The sequence below is a fragment of the Numenius arquata genome, chromosome 2 (genome assembly GCF_964106895.1).
Source record: "Numenius arquata chromosome 2, bNumArq3.hap1.1, whole genome shotgun sequence".
In the NCBI taxonomy this organism is placed as follows: domain Eukaryota; kingdom Metazoa; phylum Chordata; class Aves; order Charadriiformes; family Scolopacidae; genus Numenius; species Numenius arquata.
In genome coordinates, this window is record NC_133577.1 from 34,766,661 (window position 1) to 34,791,621 (window position 24,961).

The 24,961-nt window shown below is 41.2% G+C and overlaps 1 protein-coding gene across 2 annotated transcripts in view; it reads left to right on the plus strand.

Moving 5' to 3' along the window:
• DAAM2 (dishevelled associated activator of morphogenesis 2) overlaps positions 1-24,961 on the plus strand; it is a 189,675-nt gene that overhangs the window by 46,608 nt on the left and 118,106 nt on the right. For both annotated transcript variants that reach the window (XM_074144494.1, XM_074144492.1), the window contains exon 2: positions 19,487-19,689. In XM_074144494.1, coding sequence (XP_074000595.1) covers positions 19,516-19,689 — 174 coding nt within the window. In that variant the 5' untranslated portion in view covers positions 19,487-19,515. The remainder of the gene's footprint in view (positions 1-19,486; positions 19,690-24,961) is intronic.

Consider the following 24,961-nt stretch of genomic DNA (forward strand, 5'->3'; position numbering starts at 1 on the left):
TTTTTACCAGCTCTTTTCAATAAGTTGCACTCTTTGGAAATTTGCTTCCTGTTTTGCACTGAAATGGAAGCTGGATAGTTTTGTGAAAATATGGTCTTGGTGGCAAGGGCCAAACTCTCTTTAAAACTAAATTCTATTTATTGAAATTCAAGTGTGTCCTGTACACGCATGGCAAGTGAAGTTTGCAGATTATACGTATAACCCTCTTCTTATAAGCCACAGTGGTGAAGGCGGCTAGGCTGCAAAGCAGACTGATAAGATCAGTGCATTTAGAGAGAGGATTTCCTGCACTTCCTCTAAATAGTAAAATGTTTCTTTTATGGCATGCAGTTGAACAGAAAAAGCATCAACTAATTGAGATCTTCTCTTCAATTAATCCCTGTTTTGAATGAATGCCCCGAAGGGCCACATACAACTCGGAGAGGCCAAGCTAGCTGTCTTTGCAGGCATCATTTCAGGTAAGCCTTTAGAACTGTCAGGCACTAATTCCATGAGGCTGCAACGTGGATGTGGCTGGATAAGCTCAGCTACTGCATGTGATAGGCCTGGCCCCAAGGGAGATTGAGCAATTCTGCTGAAAGGAATCTTACTCCCAGCATCTCCTGGGTGTAGTCTACCAGGCGAGTGTCCTGAAGAGACCAAGCAGCTGCGTGGTAAAGGATTGCCTGAAGAGAGAGGACACCTGGTTCCTAGTCCTTGGGGGCTACATTGTTTTTCTGGCATAGGGGTGCACGCAGCTCTATTTTAGGTTAGCTTAAAATGTAAGGGTCGCTTTTGGATTTTCCCTGTCTTTTATGTCTTTAGAGAAAATAATCAAGCTGTCTTGAGGGGAAGCCCTTCTGATTTTGAAACGGTTATGAAAAAGACATCACCCAAGGGCTCTGTTGGAGGCTTATCTGATAGATAATGTCTACAGCGCGGGAGGGTGGCAAGTCGGGGCCAAGTGTACACTCGTTTGGCACATGATGTTTTGGTGAACTGGAGAGTGTGTTTGATTTCAGGATCCTGGGGGAACGGCTTTATCTGCAGCACCGGTGCATCGGTGTGGGAGTTAATACCCTTTCCTTCAGACCTGAATGGGAGGAGGTATGCAGTATTTGGCATACTTTAGGAGAGCCACAGGAAAGAGAATAAAGTTAGAAAGTAGTACAGGATGGAGAACGTGAGGGAGTGAAGATGAGCTGTTTGCTACCGGAAAGCTGTAATTTTCAGCATCATGGTCTCTCTAGCCAAGTTTCTGTGGAGACAGTCCCTAGCACATAAACTGTCAGATGTTTGGGGAGCTACATGCTGCTGAGCAGGAAATCATTCAAATTCCTTATCTTCCACACAACAGGCTCAGGAGAAGTCCTGCCAGAAAGCTTGCACCTCGGCCTCGGGGATTAGGGCTTGACCTCTGGGAAAGGGTTTTCCTGGGGTTTTGCTTACAAAAACTGAATTCAGCTACTTTCTAAGCATTTGCCCTGAAGAGCTTCTGAAGGGCAAATACTAGATGGTAGTGGTTAGCAGTCCTGCTGTGGCTAACATCCCATACTGTTCCCACAGAAATCAGTGGTCAAACATCCACTGACTTCAGTGCAAGCAGCTGAGGCTTATAAAGGGAACAATTCTGCAAAGCACTAAACTTCTGGAGAATTCAAACTCTAACCCAAGGGTGTGTTTTTTTTTTAGTTTGGGTCATCTCCAGTTACAAAGACTTATTCCCAAGAAATGACGTAATGAGACTGTAGACTCGCATGGCTAGGGAATGTCTTGGAGCGGGCCAGTGCAATAGCAATGGCATTACCTGGTATGGGAACCAGTAGATGTACAGGTCCGTTGTGTTTGTCACTGTCACTGCCTGTGTTAATGCAGGGACAGTGTCTATCCTGTGGATGGTACTAGAACTGGGAACAGTAGTTTGATAAGTGTTACCAGTCAAGAGCTTTTCTTTAAGCCTGCCTCAAATTGTGAAATCCTCTGGGGAACCACAGCTTTTAACATTAATAACATTTTTGTTATTAACAAAGTTTGATAAGCATTACCAGTCAAGAACTTTTCTTTAACGCTGCTTCTATTGGTATTAAATTATCTGGGGAAATCACAACTTTTAATGTTAATGACAAAATTGTGTTGTCATTAACATTTGGTTTTGAGAAAGGATGGGGCAGTTACCTAATGCAGTGGAGTAACAATCTGTTGAAGACTCACCTTCCACAAATATGAGGAGTCTTTTTTTTTTGGGTGATTGACACCCTGTCTGTGAATTTTTGTGGTGTGAGAACCTATAATGAGTTTGATTTATGTGAAAATGCGGTGGTGTGTTTATTTCTAACATACCTCTTCGATGCATGGATCTTTGTTCTGCAGCTCGTTCTTGTCTGTAATTAGCAGATATTGGCTAATAACAGAGCTTCTGCAATAGTCTCTTGTCTTGCAGCCAACCTAGATCTGTACACAGAAGTCCCCTAAATGCTTACGTAGAGCAGGGGCTTTGCTGGTAAGAGGACTTTTGAGAAATTTGCCTCTTTGCCGAAGAAAGGTGCATTCTTTTCAGTGGTGCCCAGTGACAGGATAAGGCAATGAGCATAAGCTGAACCACAAGGAATTCCATCTGAACTCACAAAATTTTTCACTGCGAGTGTGGCTGAACACTGGCACAGGTTGTCCAGAGAAGCTGTGACTCCATCCTTGGAAATACTCAAAGCCCAAATGGACATGGTCCTGGGCAGCCTGCTGTAGCTGACCCTGCTTGAGCAGGGGGCTTGGATTAGAGAGTCTTAAGAGACCCCTTCAAACCTCAACTGCTGAGATCAATATTGCAGCATTTTCTTAGTAACCAGCTACATGCCTGGCTCAGCCTTATCTCAAAAGCAGCAGCTGGACTCATGTGAATTTGTTGTCACATCCAGACTGTGAACCACTTTCTAGTGCTTTCCCTTTCTTCAGCTCCACAAGGTGTGTGGTGTGTGTCTTTTGGCTCTTGACCATGTGAAAGTTTTCGGCGTGTGGCTTCTGGGGCCAGGAAGTTGGGCTTTTCCAGAAAAGATTCTTGGTAGTACACATTGCTTCTAAATGTTCTCTTTAATCCCCTTTGCAGACCAAAACTATACCTTTTTCTTAAGGGGGATATTTTGACTCATCATTTCACACTTGCCTTTTCTTTCTCTCTTTTTCTCTGCCTCTAGTAGTTGCTCAGAACTCGTTTATCAACTTCTGAAAGAAAGGTGCGTCATGGCTCACCCCACTGCTACCTGCTCCAAGAATTGTTCAGTCTGCCTCTTAAAGAAGACCTGTCAGATCTTTCTTGTTAATCTGGGGATTGTTTGTTTTTAGTTTTACACTGTAGTGTTTGCAAAGAAAGAAAACTCTCTTTGTAAGTGCATGAAAGAAGCATCGTTCCTTGAAAAAGACATATAAAGTTTCTTCAGTGAGGCTGAAAGCAATGTTTTCATTTTTTGTCTTCCCTTCATTTTTTTTCCCCTTGTTCCATATATTTCATGTAGATTATCCTCTACTGCCTGGTAAAAAAAATGTGGACTTGTAACTTTTTCTACTACTTTTCAGAGATGGACAGAATAAAATGTGTGGTTTGGGATTCTAATGTCTTTTTACTGGAAAAATATGGATGGAAATATAAAATGGGGCATTGGAGCCTTGTGAGATGGGGCTCTGTGTGTGTAAAACCATTGTGGGATACTTGAGGGAGCCCTGATCACATCTCACTCAGGCTTTGAGGGGACGAAGGCACTCCAGCTATTCTGCTGAGCTTATTTCAAAACCCTCAGGTTGCATCCCCACCAACTTCTGGATCTGATGAGCCAAAGTGGTTAGTCACCTCTGCAGCTTTGTATGGATTCCTCCCCAATTACTGCTTGGGAAACCACATTGATGAAGGAAGGCGGGGTGTAGCACACCAAGCCGGGAGATGACTCAGTACAGAGGGATGTACGTACACATAATTATTCTTTTCTGCACTGGATAAATTCTGTTTTCTTTCAGGACCATTGGGATGCAGGTGGTATGGAGAGAAAAAAAACAGGCCTGGACCTTCAAGCGGGACTTGTTTAAGGAAAATTTTAGCACTGTGACCCTAGTGGGGCTGTGCATCCAAAATACTGGAGGAGAGCCATAAAACAAACCAGCATAAAATAAACTTGTTGTACATGTTTTAATACTTACGTCCCCAGCTACTTTTGGTGTGTTTATCCAAACATTGTGAGCTTTTGGATCTGTTTGGTGGTGGGAATGAGGACAAGGATATGAGATAGATATATATCTATGCGGACTGTAGTAAAGCTTTGTTTTAGGCCCTCTATCTTTAAATCTCCCTACTGAAGTGCTTCCTTGGATGGACGAAGATAGGAAAGATGTGTTGCAAAAGTCTGTGCTTTCAGTAGTGTAATAAAGCTGCTGGAAGGGAATTCCTTGGACTGGTTGCAAATCCTCTCACTTTTGCTTTATCTAGAGGGGACAGAGAGCTTGAACTAAGGTGGAGTATTTGCTACAATGGCTGTCGGTGGAGTTTAGAAGAGGGGGCAGAAGTCTGGACTGAGGCTGTTTCATTATTTGCAGATAGGGAAGAAAGGAAAACTTGCAGAAAGTTTTCTGGTTTTCTGGTTTTCTCTTTTAGAACTGCATTGAGATGTGTGTGTTTGGTTTTCTGAGCCTGGAATCATTCACTGTGTAGAAACACCTTGCACTGAAAACCAGGGATAAATGACCAAGCAGCTTCCACTGTTTGGAATTTTGACTCATCTTTCAATAGTCAGAGCTTAAAGTATGCGTTCTACTTGCCAAACTTGTTATTCATTTTTAACACGTTTATTCGTGGGTTACCTGCGGGAGCTTAACTGACCAGCAGAACAGGAGGACATTGTTTTACTCTTTGCCAACTGACTGACAGTGCCTCAGGTTGTGAATGCATGTATGCTATTTGTGGATGGCTAATGCTGAACTGCTTATGTGGTTGGTGAGCAGCACCTGAATGTCAGTGCACTGGCCTTGGATTATTTCCTTGGGCTTGTCTCAGAAGTGGTAGGCAGGTGAGAAGGATTTTGTTTGATGGACTCCAAAGCTATAGCTGGTGAAGAGAATCCGCCAATAGAAGTAAGAAAATAACATAAAATGTTCTTTTGAAACTTACTGAGAGACGTGCAGAACACTGGCATATCCCAACAAGTTATTCAATCAGTGAGGGAAAAAGTCTGCATCTAAAGTCACTTTCCCCTGTACGTCTTGTGTTTCATTATACTCTCCAGAGTGAGTGCTGCTTATCTACTGCTGCTCTGTGACATGTTGAAAATCTATGAGTTAGGAGGAACAGTGAGCAAGCTACTTCTAGGTCTTTGCTGACAGGGGTGATGGGGGTGCAGGATGGATAGACCTGAAGGCTGTTGCTGTGCAGTCCATGATGCACAACTCTCCACTGTGGCACTGTCTGGGAAAGGGGCTGAGCCTCTGCTCCGGGCGCAGAGAGAAACGGAAGCTCTGACTTTCTGCACAGCTTGAGAGCAGCTTCTGCTTAGTGGTGTCAGTGCCATCAGTTTCTTTCTAATTTGAGGCAAGCTGGTTGAGCTGTTATAAGCAGCGTGGAAGAGTATTCCTGAGTAAAGAAGGTTAAGGGGAAGCGTGGAAGTGTAGTTGAAGCATAAAACTGCTACTGACATACAGCATATGTTGCTTTTCTGAATCTGTCGTCAGACACTTTCACAGAGTTAGGATTAAGGATGAAAACTAAACCTTTTTTGAGTACAACCACCCTGGCAAGAGGTCTGTGCAGCACTAACCAAGTACGTATATGCTTTCATGTTCCAGTCTGAGGTATTACCACCAATTTATATTTAGCTTTCTGCCTCACTGTGTTGCCCACTTCTTGAAGTGGAGTGAAGAAAACATTTTTACAGCTCAAATGAAAAGGTGTTTTATCTTTAATCTAACCATTCATTTTAAATCTCAGTTGTTAAAAGAAGAAAGTTTCTCTGCCAGCTCTGCTCCTAGCACCATCGGATTTTCTTTCCTTTTTTTAATGATAGCAACTGCATGAGCAAATGCAGTTAAAAAGAGGCATTCATACTGGCGGCTACAGAAGTTTGTGTATGACTTGGAATACATTCCCCAGGAGTCAGGAAATGATGATTTGGATGCTCTACTTTGACTTTGCTAAAATCAGCTCAAAAGACCTTTGGAGAAAATGAAGTATTTTGAGGACTAAAAAAAAATAAAAATATCTCAGGTGCCCACCTGGCACAATTTCACCAGAAATGAACTGAGTCTGAGTTCCGTTTGGAAGAGTTGGTCTCTTATTCTATGAGGTTACATGTTTCTGTTGGAATTAATAGGAGTCTGTTATACTCATGGAGACGAAACTATATAGGGAATGTATGTTGTTCACTCATCTGAGGAATGAAAGGCTCTTGTAAAGTCTCTATAACCTAATTCCAATAGTATGTTCACCCTGGCATTACTGCCTTGATAAGCCAAATGGAATTTTGAGGATACCTTCCAATATCTTTCTGAAGAAAAGGATAAAATGCTTTTTAGCTTTTTTTTTCTTTTTCTTTTTCTGCTGACTTTGCCTACATAAATATGACTTTTGGGGGATTCCCCGGCAAAGGTGTGAAATACTTTGCTTTACAGAATATGAGACCTTTAGTATCTGATAAGAAAGAGTTTTCCTCTGACCTCAGCCTAAATATTTGAAGAACTGAATACAAAGGCATAAATTTATTTTCTTGACTGAAACTGGTTGAGGCACTAGCATTGCCTCCACACCAAGGTCCTTCCACAGCACGAGACTTGCTATAGTACTCCCACAGAGCACAGCATCCTTCCAGTTAGAAAACTGATCTTTCCTCTTGCCCTTTGCTCTATTTCCCGTGTTAAGTGGTTTCCCTCTATTCAGCTATTTAGTAACTCAAACTCAAATTCTGGTCCTTAGAGACACTCCTTCCAACTTGGAGAAATGCTTTATTTGGTCCGGAGTGGTCAGTTAGAAGGGGCAGAGAGATCTTTTTTCCAAGATATTCTCAGTGTCAGTTTCTCTCTATTACATGAATGAGACAAAACTTCTCAAGGTGGATCCAGTCCCAGTACTAAAGTTTTGGGGTTTTTTTGGGGGTGTTGTTTTTTTTTTTTTTTTTTGTTGGTTGTTTGTTTTTCATTTGGGCAATGCTATATTTTATCCTCTGTTGCATGGAGGTTTCTGAGGTGCTGTGAAAATCACTTCCTTGGAACGCGCTTCTATAAGCAGCTTTCTGAAAAACAGGTTGCTTGGTAATCATCATGCTGGAATCTAATGATTGAGAACTGTTTGCCATGCAGTTGTACCATTGCAATTTAAATGGAGAGAAACTCTGACTGTAGGAATATTCCAGTAGATGCTGGATATGTGTCCTGCAATATTGATATGGATACGAAATGTGGTTTGGGAATTAAGGAGAGTTAGTGCTACTATTAGTAGGCCCTGTAGGACATGAATTGTTTCCTTATCATGCATGACCTCTTAAAAATGTAGAAAATTTTTGCCTGTGTTTGAAATCTCAGCATGAACAGGATATTATAAGACCTTGTGGACTTGTTCTTGTCTAAAGAACTGGTTTTTTTCTTGGAAACAAAATAACGTTCCTTAAAATTACTTCCCACACCAATTCCCCTCTCTAGGCTTGCATTGCTTAATGTGTTTAATTCTGAGGTTGTCCCAGTTGAGCTTTTTGTGATTAATAGCTGATAACACTGTAAACCCAGCACGAAGAGCATTTCCTGGGCAGTAGCCATGCTGCGTTTGACTGATGTTAGGGTACAGACAGAACAAGTACTGGGGAAGAGGTCACCCTGAAGAGGTGTGGGCTCAGTGTTTGCATTATACATCTGCTAGTTTATCTTCTTTTCAGACATTTGGAGAGGGAGCCACTTCTCTGTACAATTCTCTCTGTTTTAAGCATTGCCAAGCACCACTGCAGTGTGGTGGACCCTTTGCTTGTAATATATCTGACTGTGGGGAAAAAAAGGTAAAACACAGGGATTCGGTAGTGTTAGTGCCATTTTAATCTCATATTTACTGGTCCAACAGCCAATAGTTAAAAATCAGTGATAGGCTGGCAGCTTGTGTGCAAATTGCTGGGTTACATATAATGTATTTCTGCTTGGACTTGCCATCTAGTCCAAATACGTAGTTGGTCTTGATGTTTCAGAGATTCTGACGTTTTGCTGGGAGGTAGGTGCAAAATGTTGGGTGAAAACTGAGAGTGCTTCCTTATTCAGTTGCGTTTCTGGGCAGCAGGAGGGTCAAATGCTGCTGCTACTTCTTGTTACTGGAAAGACTTTGGTGCTGGTTGGCTGTGTCTTCTCTACAGCAAGTAGAAAAATGGGGATAACAGCAATTGCAGTCTTTCTTGCAGTGGGAGATATTCTTGCAGAATATGTATTTATCTTATAAATGTCCCTGCTTGACATTCAAGACCTGAACTTGTTGTAGGAAGCAATGTATGACTGCTTACTGTCTTTATTTGTATGTATTCCATCCATAAATTTAAAATATAAGATGCAAGATTTGTTTTAAATATGCTTCCAAAGGGTGAGACAAAACAAATTGCAGCAGGTAGTGTTTTGGATAAAGCCCTATACAATCGATCAAATAAATCAGTGCTGTACAGAACTAGAGACAGCAAGCAGTGATATCGGTACATGTTCTGCAAAGACATACATCACTGCGTATAATAATAATAATTTTTGCAGCTCTAAGGGGATAAAGAAGATGGTCCATCTCTAACAGAGGGTAGACTTCTGTTCTATTTGTATATGATGGGCCACCTTTTTGAATCACGTCTAAGGAATGTGTGCACCGACCAAGTGGCTGTTTAGAAGCAGGGTTGGGTTTTTTGCTGTTTTTTTTTTTTTTTTCTTGTAGTGTGCAGCTGTAGTGGGGAGCTGAGGGAGTTTTATACTTGCAGTCTGGTTTTCTGTGGAGTGTGCTCGAATCTTTGTCAACAAGATACAAGTAGCTTGGGCTCAGAAGCTGAAAGAACTTGCTGTATCTTCAGGCAGGCTATTGAATTGCTATAGATGTTAGAAGTCCAGAGATGGATACCCAAACATCCCCTGTATGCAGCTTCTCTGAAGTTTTCTTTGGGTATCTGAACATTCATTGAAGCAAATGACTTATCCTTGGAGGAGAACAGTGTGTTGGTCAGTTACAGTTCTAGGAAATCTTCCCTAGATATACTTTGATACTTAAACTTTTCTTAATCATGAATACTAAAAGGCCTTGATGTGGACCATGACCTCTTGCCATGAGAATCTAGGGGACAAAAACTTGCTATCAGCAGTAGAATAGAGCTGCTAGCAATTGCCACAGACACCACACACTTGTGTACCATGTGCTTCAGACTACATGGATGTGCATCACTTTGTAGAGAAGATCTTCACATTTGGGTCTTTTAGGGGGTTTCTGCCTGTCCCTCCTTTTACTGCGTCCTTTGCAACATACTGCCATTGGCCAAAAGCACCAACTGACCATGCAAGGAAGGTGGCTGATTTTAGGCAGCGCTTTCTTTTCAGACTCTCATAATTGATCACTACTTGTGTCACTCAGAGCATCAACTCTGGAATTTGACCTTAGTATAGATGAAGCCTTGTTCAACCTAATGTCATGAATCACTTAACAGCCTCAAAACCTAAAGCAGTAAGTCAGGGCTCTGAAACTAGCTTTCAGTGTTGGTGTAAAGTCTCCTCTTGTAAATATTACAGCAGCCAGAAAATATATTTTATCTGGATGCCACTTAAAAATACACACAGAAAACAACCCTAAATCCTTGAACAGAACCCTTTCCAAATACCCATTTTTCATGAAGATACGTTAGGTTAAAAGTTCAAAAATTTCACCAAGCTGCTGTCTTGGAATCCAAACCTACTTGCGTAATGTTGAGGTTTCAGGGCATTGAACCCAGAGTATCCCTTGTCAGAATGTTGAACAAAAATAAAAATGCTGGAATAAAATGCTGTATATGACCTTTTCTTAATTTCTATTTCTAGATTTATTTTTGGTGCCAAATTGACAACTCTAGCTTAAAAAATAGGTATATAAAATCAATGACACATTTACCCTCTCTATGCCTTGACATACAGAAACAATCTCCTCTAAGAGGAGACAGCATCAAAATCCCAAGACCTATTCCCTTTGTGATGCATCTACTGACTGTTTCTTCCATTTAGTGACTCACTTAAGAAGCATTTTAACTACCATCCCCATCAGTGGCTTTTCAGTATATGGACTGACAACCACCATCTTTATTATTTACAAGTTCACAGTAACATGTAGAAATATACTTTGCCTGGGGCAATAAGTAGGCAAGTGGCAGATCTGCAGCCTGGAACCTGGCTTTCCGAGGTGGCATTGATGAACACTAGTTTTGAAGAGATTCAATACCATCCATGGAAAACATGTAAAAGTCCAAATGTTGTCCGTGTTGGGTTTTTTCCCAGTTATATGCATTTGCTATGAAGACTGAGTTGCTTTTTCTAATGAGAGAACTTCAGGAAAATTTTACCGGTGCAGGTAATTGATTTGCCTGTCAATAGTGAAGACAGTACTTGTACACATACATCTGTGGCTAGTTTCCAGTGATTATAACCAAGGTGTATTTCCAGTCAAGTTGAGCTTTAATGTCCTGTAGTGGCCCTGAACCCAGTGTTAGAATGGAAATAAATTTTTGTATGCTGTGATGACATCGGACAGCAGATGAAACATTCTTCTACTAATTGTCTGAATAAGAAAATAGCATTTCACATGGAAATAAACTGGAGTTTGGGAAGATGTAATTGGACCTTTACCATTTGTTTGTTTTTCTTGGAGCACACTGGCAGTTCTTACAGATTATTTCTCTCTGAGCAGAGGCACTCCAATGCCCTCAGCTGCTTATTTTGTCTGGAAAAATCAGGCACCCAGGATAACGATGACAACAGCAGCAACATTTTGACTCCTAAATCCTCTGGCAAAATAGTTACATCATGTCTGGAAATAATTGGGCAATGACAGAATGGAAAAATTACAATGACTGAAACAAGGCAGGGAAGCTCTTAGTAATGGGGTTTTGTGTGTTCATTCTTTTGAAGGTGGCAGTTCTCAGTGCTACTGGGAAACTCTGGATTGACATCCCTTGTACCTACACCCCAGTCTTCCCGATAGAAATATTGCAGAGATTTCCAGTCCATAAACCAAGCTTTAGTGCTAATTTGCCCTACCAGTATTCCTGGTCTTTTGACGTAGAGGGTTGAGTGAAACAGCTTGTTCTCCAGATCCCTCTATCCTTGACTTCTTTCTTGAGGTGATTAAAGATTTGGCTCTAGGGTTGGATGTCTTATGGATAGAACTGACAGACATTACTTACTAGGTCCTATTTCAAACCAATGACTTTAAAGGCACTTCACACCTTAAGACCTGTAAAAGGCATGGGACTAGATCTTCCTGTAGAGCAAAATAGTCTTCTGCACTAGAACTGAAGGAGCAATGTGCTGGTTCTGGCTGTCAATGTGTATGTTGGCTTGACTAATGTCGCCATGATCTATTTCATCCTCAGTCTATGAATTCTTATATTGAACAAAGGCTTCATCTCATTCTCCAGCTTCCAAGACACTCTCTCCTGTGAAATTGCATCACAGTGTTGTACCCACCACCAGAAGAAAGTCAAGAAAGTCAGAGGGTCTAAGCTGGGCTCTGCTGTCTATATCCATAGCTTGCAGAAAAGGCAGTTTGGACCTGCTCTGTTGGGTAGCACAGACACAACTTAGACTGTAGTCTTGTCCTGAATTCATGGCTCTGAGATTACAGTGTGTTCTTGGCAAGTCCTAAAAACAAAATTTTGAGCATCTGATTTATTTCAAGAGTAAGATCTGGGGATTGTAGAGAGTGTTTGAAAAGATGTCCTGCTGGATGGTCTTACCCTCTGTTATGACTGGATGCTGGGATGGCATCTTTGGGGTTTGTTGGCTTCTTTCCCCGTGTTTTCTCTTATGTAGTGTATTTCCCACAAGCTTTTACGATCACAGCAATTTGAAGAAGAACAATCACATAGAATCATAGAATGATAAAATTGCCTAGATTGGAAGGGACCTTTGTGGTCATCTAGTCCAACCGTAAACCTAACACTGACAAAACCATTGCTAAACCATATCTCTAAACGCTGTCTACCCATGTTTTAAATACCACCGGGGTGGTGCATCAACTGCTTCCCTGCGCAGCTTGTTCCAATGCTTAATAACCCTTTCAGAGTAAAAATTTTTCCTAATATCCAATCTGAACCTCCCCTGGCACAATTTGAGGCCATATCCTCTTGTTCTATTGCCTGTTGCTTGGGAGAAGAGACAGACCCCCACCTCGCTACAGCCTCCTTACAGGCAGTTGTAGAGAGTTATAAGGTCTCAAATGACATAACAAACCAACCCATGTAGTGAAGCTAATGCTGTGGTAGGGGAAATCATTGCATAAATTCAATTATTTCATAAAGTACAAATTTATCCACACTGGATTTGCGGATGCTGCTAAATGCTGCCTCTACAGCAGCATCATTACTGGGGTGTGAACCATCATGTCCTGGCCAGATTCCAGTTGGGTGATTACTTTTTGCTCGCCTACTCTTTTTATTACTATTTATGTAGTACTGTAAGTCTACTTGGCACTGTATAATAACTGGTTTAAGCAGATAACTAAGACCCTGCACTGGAGAACCTACAACTTCAGTGCCACAGCTGGAACAATGGAGTACAATACAACAAAAAAAAAACATACTGGTTAAGTATAACACAACAGAAACAAAACATACACAAAGCGTGGTGCAGTCTTTACAGCTTGCGTCATGCAGTAGATGTCTCTTCAGAAGTTTTTTTTCTCCTTAATATATGCTTTAAAAAAGTTTTGCATTTTGAGGCATAGGAAGGGACTACTAGAAGCCACTCCAAGTCTAAGAGTTGTCATGAAAGAAAGTGAGGATATTGCAACGGAACAGTGAAAAAAATGTAGGACAAAACCAAAGCCAATAGAAAAGAAAGAAAAAGAGAACTAAGGCTAGAACTGGAAAGTGTCGATCTTCTCTGCCTGTATGAAAAGCTTGTTTGGTTTTTTTTTGGGGGGGGTGGGGTTTTTTTGTTTTTAAATAAAAGGGAATGGGGCAATCTTTAGTGAGGTATATGAATAGAACAAATGTGGTCCATGGTGAGGAAGACAGGAGAATTAGCCTTGGTAACAGTCCAGACTTTCTGGACTAATTTTACTGAAACTGCAGTGCTGCAACACTGGAAAACTTGGAAGAAAACTGGGAGGTGGCAAGGAAAGGAAGATGTTACTCCAGATTACCACGCTCAAACCAGAAAGGTTGCTTATATTTAGGGGCATGCAGTCCCGTTAGATCCACCGCCATGAAGGTTTGAATTGTTGGCAAGTTTGCTTAAGAGTGGAATTGATAAGTTAGGATGGGAATCTGTGGTACAATAAGCGCTAAGCGAAATGTATTCCTGCCTCCAAAATTGCTGTTTAGTTGGACATCTCTGCCTCCCCTCTTAGCCAAATACCTTGTATGCTTAGACACTGAGGAGATGAAGGACATATGTATTGTGGATAAACACTTAAGTTGTGAATTTTACTTGTTTTGTTGGCAGTTTAAGCTTCTTAGCCAGTAAAAGAATGAATGGATTGTTCAGTCAGCTCTGTTAGGTATAGAAAATTATTAATCTGTACTTGATTAAAAGGTGGGGAAAAAAAGGTGGAAAGAAATAACAAATGATTTCTAGCCAGATTTATGATACTGACTCTAAATGCTTTGTTGCTCTCTCCACTTTGTATTTTGAATCTTGATTTGACTGTGTTCTTTTAAAATAGCTTTTCTATAAGTACAATTTGGATTGATAAATGGATTGGGAGGAACACGAGGAACCTCTGGTATCTCTTTTCTGTTTTCTTTGGTTGTTCAGGTTTTGGTTTTGTTTGGTTTTTTGGTAGAGGATTTTTCCCCTCATTCCCAGGTGAAGACAGAGAAAGTGTTGCAAACTAATCTTTCAGAAGGGAAAGGCCTCTTACAGTTCTTCAGTTTTTTTTGTCTTGTCTTGGTGTCAGGTGAGAAATATTGGATTTGTGAGCATTAACAGACTAACATTAGTGGTCATTAGTCATCCAGCACATCCTGAGCATCCTTAAAGTATTAAAAATAAACAGATTTTTGACAGACACGCATTAAGTAGGTTCATGGATATAGTTACAGCTGACGGTCTTCAAATAGCCCTTGCCTTTTCTCATATCTCAGGACATATTTCCTAGGCAATAAATGAACAAAAATTAAAAATTAAATAAAGTACTAATAATATATAATACTATGTATATAGCAGGAGACAAGCTTTAGATCTGTGGAATGCATTGACATTTTCAACCATCTCAGTTTTGATGGAATGGTGTGTAAAACAGAGCGAGGCTGAGTGCCTGGGCTGGCTTGTGAAGTCCTTATTCCACCTTGAGATCTGCACCCTTATTTTGATGTGTTGTGGGAGGGAAAATCCGTGAACTGGCTTCAAAATGCAGAGTGCTTTGCAAGCTGAGCTCTCTCTTCTGGTGGAACCGGTAAGCATGGGCCATGGCTCACCAGGACTGAGTGCCCGTCGCTGCCCAGGGCCCCGCTCCTTTTCCAGGATTTTCTTTCCTGTGAGATGTTGATCCATTTTGGCTCTGATGCCTTCCTGTCCAACATAGTAGGCAGGTGCTCTCTTCAGGAAGGATGACCCTCCTACCTGAAAGAAAGGTTTTAACTTTGTGGAGTTTAAATAGTTGGTTCTTTTGTTGCTGTTTTGTGCCCTGGAGATCAGGAAGCTCTGTAGTATGGTGACAAATTCAAACCAAAGGAGCTGGGTTACTACTGCAGATGTAACAAAAGGATTGCTTCTCTGCCTCTTTCCCCATCCCCCATGCTGCAATTGCTTTATATTGTGTCTGACATCTGCCACATTACATGTGACATACATGGAAAGTTCCCACGGTAATTGGAACCTGCCATGAAGCTCATAGTTTCACCATTTGTGTGCTGGAGAAGAAATGTGGTCCAAGGGACTGAGCATAAGATCAGTATGGAGCTGTTTAGTTTTACCCAATGTGTATATTTTGACAATTATGAGCACGGTGCTTATTTTCTCCATTTCATCATCAGTAAGCAGTGATGAAGGTAGCTGTTATAATACCATGAAGTTCTGGTGGTTTATTATTTAATAGTTGAATAACATAGAGATTTAACTTGGATTTGGGAGTGGGGGGTGAGTTGGCTTATGTTCCAAACCAGACCAAATCCAGGTTTCTTTCTACTTCTGTGACAATATATCACATTTATATGTTTTATACTGCCATAGAGAAAGATACAGATTGACAGGGAAATGGAAGTGATTTTACTTTGTTTCCTCTCCTGTTAGAATAAACCAGTGTGGACAGCGATTCTTCATCACACATTTAGTCCCATTCTTCCCACTCAGGTGAGACCTGTGGCTACATCCACTGATATTGTGTGTCTGCTGATGATCAGTGGAGATACAGCTCTGGAAGTGAGCACATCAGTGTTTTCCGTTAATGCTTCCTTATGTTGCAAACTGGTTTTACAGGACAGCGTGTGTTTAGTTAGCCCACAGAGTTCTCTCTTTCTTCTGTTTTTCCAAAGGTGATGATACAAAAGTAATTTTCTCTATTTTAATTGTAGTTGTGCTCTGGCTGTTCACTGTGGTAAAGGACAGGGTAGTGAGATAAAAACTGTGATAATCAGCTCTCTTGCACAGGAGAGCTGCTGGCCTAGCAGTTGATTCAGGTGTCTTACTCTTTGTGGAACGTTGCTTACTTAGGATATGTTTGCTTGAAATTATAATTTCTGAGATGAGAATGAAGAAAAGAGTAAGACTAAAGAAACAATTTAGAACCTGCAATTGAAAGAGGATCCTTGTGTACAGTTAGCATGGATCCCATCCCATGTGGCTAAACCTTCTGATAAGATTTGGAAAAATTGCATTAGCTTAATTATGTTTGGTCACTGGGCCAAATGGTTTAGAAATGAACACGTACACCCTGTCAGAGGAAGAGGACGTTGTTATAATTAGACCTCGGGCAAAGTTCCAGATTGTGACTCCTGACCTGAGCCGACCCACAGATGGGGCTGGTGAGCGAGAGGGGGTGTCTATGGGGAGCGGGTGTGTGGTTAGCTATTGAAATGACGGCAACTTGTTTATGTTGTGCAAAAGGCTAAAACAGTGCAAGGGAGAAGAGCTGTGGGAGGGAGTTATGTGTAATAGTGGGATTCCCTCCAGAGAGAGATTCCCCATTGATTCTCACTGGAGGTATATATAGAAATAGATGATTGGACATGTTTCATTTTTACAGTCACTTTACTTGCAAGAAGTTGGAAAGCAATAGAGCTTTTATTAGAATAAAAAAAAAAAAAACTACCTGTTGTTATTTTCATAAATTCTTATGACAACTTTATTATCAGTACCTCTCAGAAAAATGAAATATGTTCTTTTCTTCATTTTCTTTGTTGCTTCCCCCCCATCCTTTGGAAGCACGTTTCCCCCAGATTTGGTTCTTGACAAAGAAAAGGCAAAACAGAGAAAAAGAAAAGGAAAATATTATTAAGTTGGAGGCTATTAGGAAAAATTTATTTTGTTTAAAACTGTATCCACCAGCAAAAATCAAGGAGTTGTAATTGATTCTTAAATAGCATAAACAGTGCAATTTAAGTAAATGTCCCTCAGCATCCGTGACTGGCAGGCTTAATGTTTAGAAACACAGTGCTCCCATTTAGAAATATTAATTCATTCAGTGATTCAATTCTAAAATACCTGTGCTGGATTCCGCTCTAGCAGTCCTCAATTGTTCTTACTTTAAAAGCGTCTAGACACCTCACCTATCTACAGTTACAGTGTTGTGGCAATACAAAAGTGGCATTTCACCCCTCTGTGTCAGTATGAATTTCCTGTATGCCACTTATAGATGGACCTGGAAAATGCCAGTGTTAAGAATATGAGTTGGGCAATGGAATGATGCTTTGTGAAACTGAGGCAATACAAGTTTACTCTTCATTTGAGCTCTGCGTGCTTTTGCAGAGTAGTAAAAGCTGAGTCGCTTTTCTGAGTTTCTCAAGTATGGATCTCAAGGAACAGATGCCAATTTCGTAAAAACACCACAGGAACAAGCACTAACTTGTGGGTGGGGTATTTTTTCAGTGTTATGGATGAAGAAGGCCTGGAGACTCACTGTTCACATCTTTGGTGAAGTTACTTAAGATGAAAGCTGAGTCATGAAATGTCAATACAGGACAATCTGTGGTGACCTGATCAGGGCACTACTTACCCTGTAGAAAATGTTGGCCTCTGTATCCATTCATGTAGTACTCATTTCCTGGTAAGGTACCTTTTTTGGAGGAGTGCTTACCAAAGTCCTTACCTGAGCTCATAAAAGAAGATGTCATGGTCCTATCACTTCAATGTCTCAGCCAATTTTTCCAAGGAGGTTTCATTGTCCATGCCCCAGATAATTCTGGTTGGTTTGAGGAAGCCTCTAGACAGGGGGCCAGAACTAAGTTACAACCGAATTGATGCAAATTTACTTATATTGTATGTAAATCAGTTTTGGCTCATTGATTTGACTTCTTTCAAAACAAAGTTTTGTCAAACTAATGGGTTCAAGTGTCATCCACAATTACCATAAAGTCCCTGAGAAGATGGTCTGTGGTGGACAAGTTCAACTTCTGAGGCTCTCTTGTGAAATCTTTTAAGAACTGAATCTCTTAAGTCTCCACCACAGAGAGGAAACAGAAGTTGCTGTGCATGTTGTTGTGCTAGATTTGAGGGCATTTTGGTTTTTCTGACAGAACCAGTGTCAGAGACAGGTTCCAGGGTTAAATTGGCCTTTGGCATCCACTGATGAGGAGAATCCAATGATCTTATGAATGTGCTTTTGAAGCCAGCTCTAGGGGCATGGCGAGCAAAGGAAAATGAGCATGCCAGACGGCATGGGCATGAGAGCTGCAGCTGAATCCCCTCCAGTGCGTAAGAGGAGGTGGTAGATAAATTAATACCAGCATAAGTAGGGCAGGTGATTCCTGCCAAACACATAGTGCCACAAGGATGTAGTTTGGCTGGTTTGGGATTTTTTTTTTGTTGCTTAGTTTTTTCTTAAGTGAGCATGCTGATTTCTACACAAAAAGTCCCTGGAGAGCTTCTGTCTGGGTGCAGTATGTTAAGTCCCACTATGCAACTGATGTCCTAAAGGTGCTTTTCCGAGCACAGCTACTTAGTCTTTATGAGAGCTCAAAGCAGCCTTGTTCTGGCAAGCAAGCAGACCAAAGCACTGCGGGGCAGGTTGAGGCAGCAGCTGCTCCGATGACAAAGCTCAGCTGTGTTGCTGCTGATACAGCATCCAGCATCCTGCGGTTCAGTTCACCTGCCACCTCCCTCCCCGCTCCCCTGCTCCACGCCCGGGGAGCCAGGCTTCCCAACAGGCTTTAATTATTTACTCTCTAAGGATATGGCTTATTCTGCAAATTAAGTGAAAAAGTTAAGTCCTTAAAAAATATAACACAAATAAGCCCCTGAGCTGTCAAACAAGAAGTCCCTTAAAAGGGCAAAATATGCGGCTCTCTGTGGACTGCACAGATCCCTCCTTTCAAACTGCTGGCAGGAGACTTCCTGTTTGGATGGGCCTCTCACAAATGGTGTTGTATGGTGAAATCAGTCACTTCCCAGCCTCTCCTTCAGGCTTCCTTTTGTGTCCCTTTACACTCCTGATACCAAAGCCCCTCAAGCCTGGGTCCTGTTAAGATGGGATCTGGCAGCTCAAATGTAAATCTGAAAGCGTGCGTTGGCGCTGTGCAATTTCTCCCCTGGATACATAAAGCAGCCCAAACTAGTTACGTGTGTTTGAACACAGGATAGACAAAGTGGTCCAACTGCGATAGTGCTGTCCATAAAGGGATAAGTGAATGTTTGGTGGTCTGGCTCCAGGGTGGTGGAAAATTGATTTCTCCTTCATTGTTTCTTTGTTTGTTTAATTTTGATCAAACGGGATACCTTTAGTGGATTCTTCCATTTATTCTGCGTAAATTCTCCAGGATATGCTTTTGCTTCTGATGATACTTTGGTTCCTTTACTGTAGTAGTGAGAGAAAGGCCAATACTGGCGTTCAACGGTAGCATTCAACCTTGGCTACTGAGCGTTACTGATAAATCTACTTGCTGGGAAATCCCACACTGAGTTTGTAAAAACTTTTGGAGAAACTTTGGGAGAAGTGATTCTACACTGCCCTACAAGAACATGTTAATGCCATATTAAAGCTTAGCGACCTTGTCTAGCTTGAGTGTTTATTTTGCTCTTTCATGTCTTAGATCCTTCTGTCCTCTCCCAGCTGTTACACTAGTGATAAGCATTGTAACTACAGAGAGCCGCACAGATCCAACAGTCTTATCATTTAATGTCCTTTTTTTTCTTTTTCTTCCTGCAGAACATGATCAGAAGATAGCATCATACAACATGATCATGGCACCCCGGAAGAGGAATCGTCATGCGTTGGGGTTTCTTTGTTGTTTTGGGGGTAATGACCTCCCTGAAATCAACCTCAAGGACAATAACCCCCTCCAGTTCCTTGAGTTTTCTGTCCCGATCCCACCAGCAGAAGAGCTCAATGCCAGATTCTCCGAACTTGTGGTAAGTTTCTGCTGGCAGATTGATATATTTTAGGAGATTAATGAACTTCTCCCTTCAAAGGAGGAGTAAAGGGACATAAGGGACTTTTTTGGGATAGGAAAAAGACTTCTGTTGAAGCTTCCCCCTCCCAGTCTTCTATGAGTCTTTTCTTCTTATGAGAAAATCGGCAAATGACAGGATGGATGGCAGTGGCACTGGGTATAAGTACAACAAAATGCTTAAATATGCTTATTTATTCTTACAAGCCTATGCAATTGTCTAAGTGTAGGACTGGGCATATTAGAAGGAACCTCAAAAGTTCTCTAGAGAAAAAATCCCTGACAGTCACTTTCTTGCTAACTTCTGATAAAATCTGCTGTATAATATAGTGCAGTGGAAAATATCAGGGTTTGTGGGTCTCTGAGATAAGGATGATACTGTTCTGTTGATCAGTAACACAGTGCTGGTGAGGTACAAGAATCAGGTGACCATGCTAATTATGTTTCATCTGCCAGCTGCCTCTGAACCATGAAATGGTGCTGTTGCAGCAACAGACACAAACAGGAAGGCAAGCAGTTATTTCAGATGAACTTTGTTGTTTGCTTTTGTGGTAAATGTTGCGGATCCCAGTAGCAGGCACTTGCTATTTGTGCCTGGCATCAAATGACTTCTCTGTCTTTGCACTGTTGTCAAGCCCACAAGCAAAACACAGGCAGAGGTCATAGGGCTGTGATGTTTTGCAATCTGCATCGTAAAGGTGATACCCATTTGATGCAGTTAATGAGCTGTCTTATTACCATTCTGAGATCGGAGGTTATGTAAAGTCACGTAAGTGTATATATGCCTGAATGGTGCTACTGAGATGACAAATAGAACAGAATATTGAATCTCAGAATTAGAGGAATTTGCCAGTAGTCTTTCTACATTACACTTATAACATTAGCCCAGTAAGTTCTTGTTCATTGGCTTCAAAGTGCTGTAGGAATGAAAATAACTATATAATTTGGATATGCAAGTGGAGGTTAACATATGGGCAACTACAGTATGTCATACCAAACATAGGGACAGCTATAGTTTGTCAGATCAGTGGTCTGACAACCTATCCTGGGCTCCTATTTCAAGATGGGGTCCAAAGCAGATGCCTAGGGAGGAATATAAGATGTTGCCATAGGGGTGGTCTTTTCCAGGATACTCTCTAGCCCTCTAACAATTTTCAGCTCAAGGACTTTCTCAGCCAAAGTTGCTTTCTGTGTACGTAATACATTGGTATGGATTTCTTTTCCATTAACTGTTTCCACCTTTCGTAGCACCCATGACAATTTTTTAGCATTTGCAGTATTCTATGGCAGGGGTGTGGGAAGGAGTCAATAGGATTTGCAGCTGTTTCGGGAAGAATAGGGTGTGCAGCAGAAGAGAGTCTACTTGCTTCTGACTAAGTAGCACATGAGGAATCTCCTTTTACGGAGATATCTCACAAAATTCTGGTCTATATTTAAGACAGTTTGCCTTTTATGTGAGACTACTTGAATTCCTCTCAGAAAGTGCGGCTGTCTGACTGTGGTGAATTCTGCTTAGTGGCAGGTATCTCTCAGGAGTAAAAGTGTAATCTGTAATCTGCTCTGCTGTCGATTTATTTGTGGATACTGCTTAAGTATTGTTTTTCACATGCAAAGCTTTAATTGCTGTATCAAAGCTCAGCTCTCTCCAATACTTCAAGCTCCGTTGAAGCATTCAGTCCAGCCTTCCTGAAGACGTCACCAACAGATGTGCTTTGCTCCTGAACTTGGCTTGCTAAAACTTGAACTTGTTTACCTTCGGGTCATACTGAGAAACCTGGTTTAGTTGCTGCTGGGCTTTTGCTTACTGAGGAGGATATCAGTTTCTACAAGGAGTTTGAGAGTTTGTGGTTGCATAGCTTTTTTTTTTTTTTTTTTTATGCCTGGCAAATACTGCTTTCCACATGCTTGTAGCAAAACAGCTCACAGCTGCCTTATGGAAGTCTATTAAACAGTATGATTTATAATGGTTTTGGTGCAAAATTTAATGACAAGTATACATGATGATCTGTAAAAATTTTTGGCCCCTGAAGTTTGTGAGTCGTTGGTCTATGCTATAACTTATTAAATGTGCTGACAGCCTGTAACTGGCATATACATTTCAAACAGATGAAGCCATTGAAATGAAAATAGATCATATTCATGTTCTTATTTTTAATGATAGTACCCTAGCCATCGTTTCATGAGTAGTGAACTGGGAGAGAAAAATGCTATTTTTCAGAAGGTTAATGATGTATATCACACATTTTTATGAAGCACTCAGATAGGATGGTGATGCATGTCCATAGGAGGTCCTGGGTAGCAGGTAACATGAGAGCAAGTTCGGGCTTTATGAGTGAGAGAACCTGGGCTAGAAACCAGGCTGGCAGAACGCAGAATTCGCCTAGAAGGACTACTTTGTCCACAGGCCCGGGTTAATGCATGCTCTACGAGACACTAAAATACAACAGGCTACATCTGTATTGACAGCTCAGATGAGATTTTAATTGGATTAGAAAGAATCAGTCTGTAAATGCGCCAGTGTAAATCAGCGACCTGGAAGTGCCTGCAAGGGCTCTGTGCTGTGTACCAGTCTCCCCGCTGCTTATCCACTAGGGTCTAGTCTGCGTGCACTTGTACTATATAAAAAACAGATTTGAGTGTAAAGCCTTTTGACCCAAATCCCCTAGCAAAATGATGACCCCAACATCATCTGAGATCTGTAGTGAGAAGAGCATTTGTGTTAGCTCCCTAAAGCAGGCCCAGGAGGTATAGCCTCATCTTGCCATCTGCTCTGCAAAGGATACAATGAAACATTGGTGTGCTTGAATGAATTTTTAAAAGCCTTATTTTTCCCCTTGTTGCAGTTAAAATCTGGGGCATTTCCCCCTATAAGAGTTAATGACAAGAAGAGCTAAGCCTAGCAGTGCTGGAAAAGCCTCTCTTGTGACGAATTTTCCAGTCCAGTAAATATTCACTATGTTTCTACCTGCCTTTCTGAGGAAAATGGACATTTTCAGGGCCAGAAGCATGCCTTCTCTTATTCTTGTGGTCCTTAAATTAATATCATGAAAAGTGAATTTGGAGATGTCCATTTTGCAAGAGGAGGAATTAGGAATGTGTTGGGATCCTTTGTTTGTGATAGAGACACAAAATAGCTCCAGAGCTTGCAAACTTGCTTGTGTAGACTCCAGACTGAGGCAAATATATATGTATGGGCTGCTCTGTTTAGAGGATGCACCCAGGCAAACCAGCTGTGTAATGGCAGCTGCCTAACTGGACTCTTACCAAGGCAGTGGTTGTCAAATGACAAGTTGATGTTGATTTCAGCTGAAATATCTGCTCTTGATGCCACTCAACCAGAAAAACAGTTCTAGGATGGATCCCAGGCATTCGTGTTACTTGAAGCTGAATGCTGTGTTTAGGTCTTGTCTCCTCAATTAGAAAATTAAAATAGAAAAAGAAAAATACTCCTGATGTAGGCCAAATTCAGTCGTGATTTATTTCATTGGGAACGTGCAGGGAGTAGGTCTGAAAGAAGACTGTGGCTCAGGGTGATTTGGTCTGATTTTGCTTGGGCTAAGAGACAGGAGATGGACTAGCTCTCAGGCTGTCTGCTGGCAGTGATTGCCCTGGGACTAATGCAGTGGTAACAGTACAAGTAAGTCCAGAACAGTACAAAAGTGTAGATGCACAGGACGCAAAGCAAATGAATACTTGTGACCATGAGCTTTGCCCCTCAAAGGGCCACTTTCATGCATCCAACTCAAAGAGGACAGAACAGCTGGCTTTAGTGCCTCTCCTTCAATGAACAGGCAAGGAAGAGAAGCTCTAGAGAATAAGGTGTGTGGAGTGGTCTCGTACCTCATAAATTGTAAAACTGTCCCTACCTAACCATCAAGGCTGTTCTAGACAGCATCACTTCTGATTTCTTCCTCAGTCTCTCTTCTTGGTTGGCACTGTGTATGCTACCATGTAGTAAAGTGCTGCTGCAGTTGGCAGTCTATTGGTGGGTGCCAAGCTGGTTTTGTGCCTGCTGGCAAAAATAGCTGTGCTAAGAACATGTGTTTTCCTTGTACAGATTTATTGACTGAACAGGAATTGCAGAAGAATCTAGAAGAACTATTGCAAGGCAAGGGGAAATAATCTTTTTCATCAAACAACATCTCTGTGTTCAACTTTGTTAGCAGTGGTGTGTTCTTGTCACAGTGGATTCTGATTCCTTTTGCTCAGTATTAGAATCCTGGATTCTTCTTGTTGGTTAAGGATGGTATGCTGCTTGACACTAAAGATTTTGCCATCTAGATCTCTCTTACACCAGCAACCTGATACCAGATGTGAACTCAGACCATCCTAAGAAGGGTAACTTAAACGCTGGAAATTCAGGGAAAGCAGAAAAATGTAAAGAATGCTATCACAGAGGAAAGAGCAGTGTAAAGAGCTTGTGCTTTTATTGTTTCTCTTTTTGTTTCTTTTGTTAGTGGCTCTCTTGAGATGGTCATGGTATTTGAGAAAGTGGAGTTCAAGATTGTCTATTTTAGGATGGAAGGTCCATGGGGAAGAAGTGGAGTTTCAAAGTTGATCATATTATTATAGTCTTCAAGCTTGAATTATAATATCCTTGTCTGAGTTACCTGCACCACATCAGATTCTTACACTGGGAAAGATTTGAGAAATGCTTACTGTTATCCCTCGTAACTTTGGCTGCCTTTGAAGTGTTCTGATACTTCGCTCAGGTGGGACATTGACTGGATTCTCCTGTCATGGTTTATTTCTTTTACGTTGCGTTTGAACCCATTTCTTTTTCAGTTTTGGTTTGTGGGTTTGTTTTGGTTTGTTTTTTTTTCTTCATCAGAGTTCCTAAATAAGGGGGTTTGTTGACTTTATAGATTCACAAAAGCTTTTTATCCATATTACTATTTACCATCCTCACACTCTTTTCCATTTATGCCACCAAAAGTACCAAATTAAGTTACATAATTTACAGTTCAGGAGTAGCATAAATACTTATGAACTCTGTATTTGAAAACTTCAGAATTATCCAGTATGTCTTTTGGCCTGCCTTTGTGCTTCTTCTTGTCCATTGAAATGACAGCTTCATATGATGTCCCATCATTCTTTAGTTGCCAAAAGCGGTAGGTTGCTGCTTGGGTGAGGCAACATACACTCTTCTCTTCTCTCCTTTCTTAAGAGATCTAGTTTTCTGACCTTACTGGGAAACCCTAGCTTTTGATGAAAAGAAGATGCACATGGAGCTG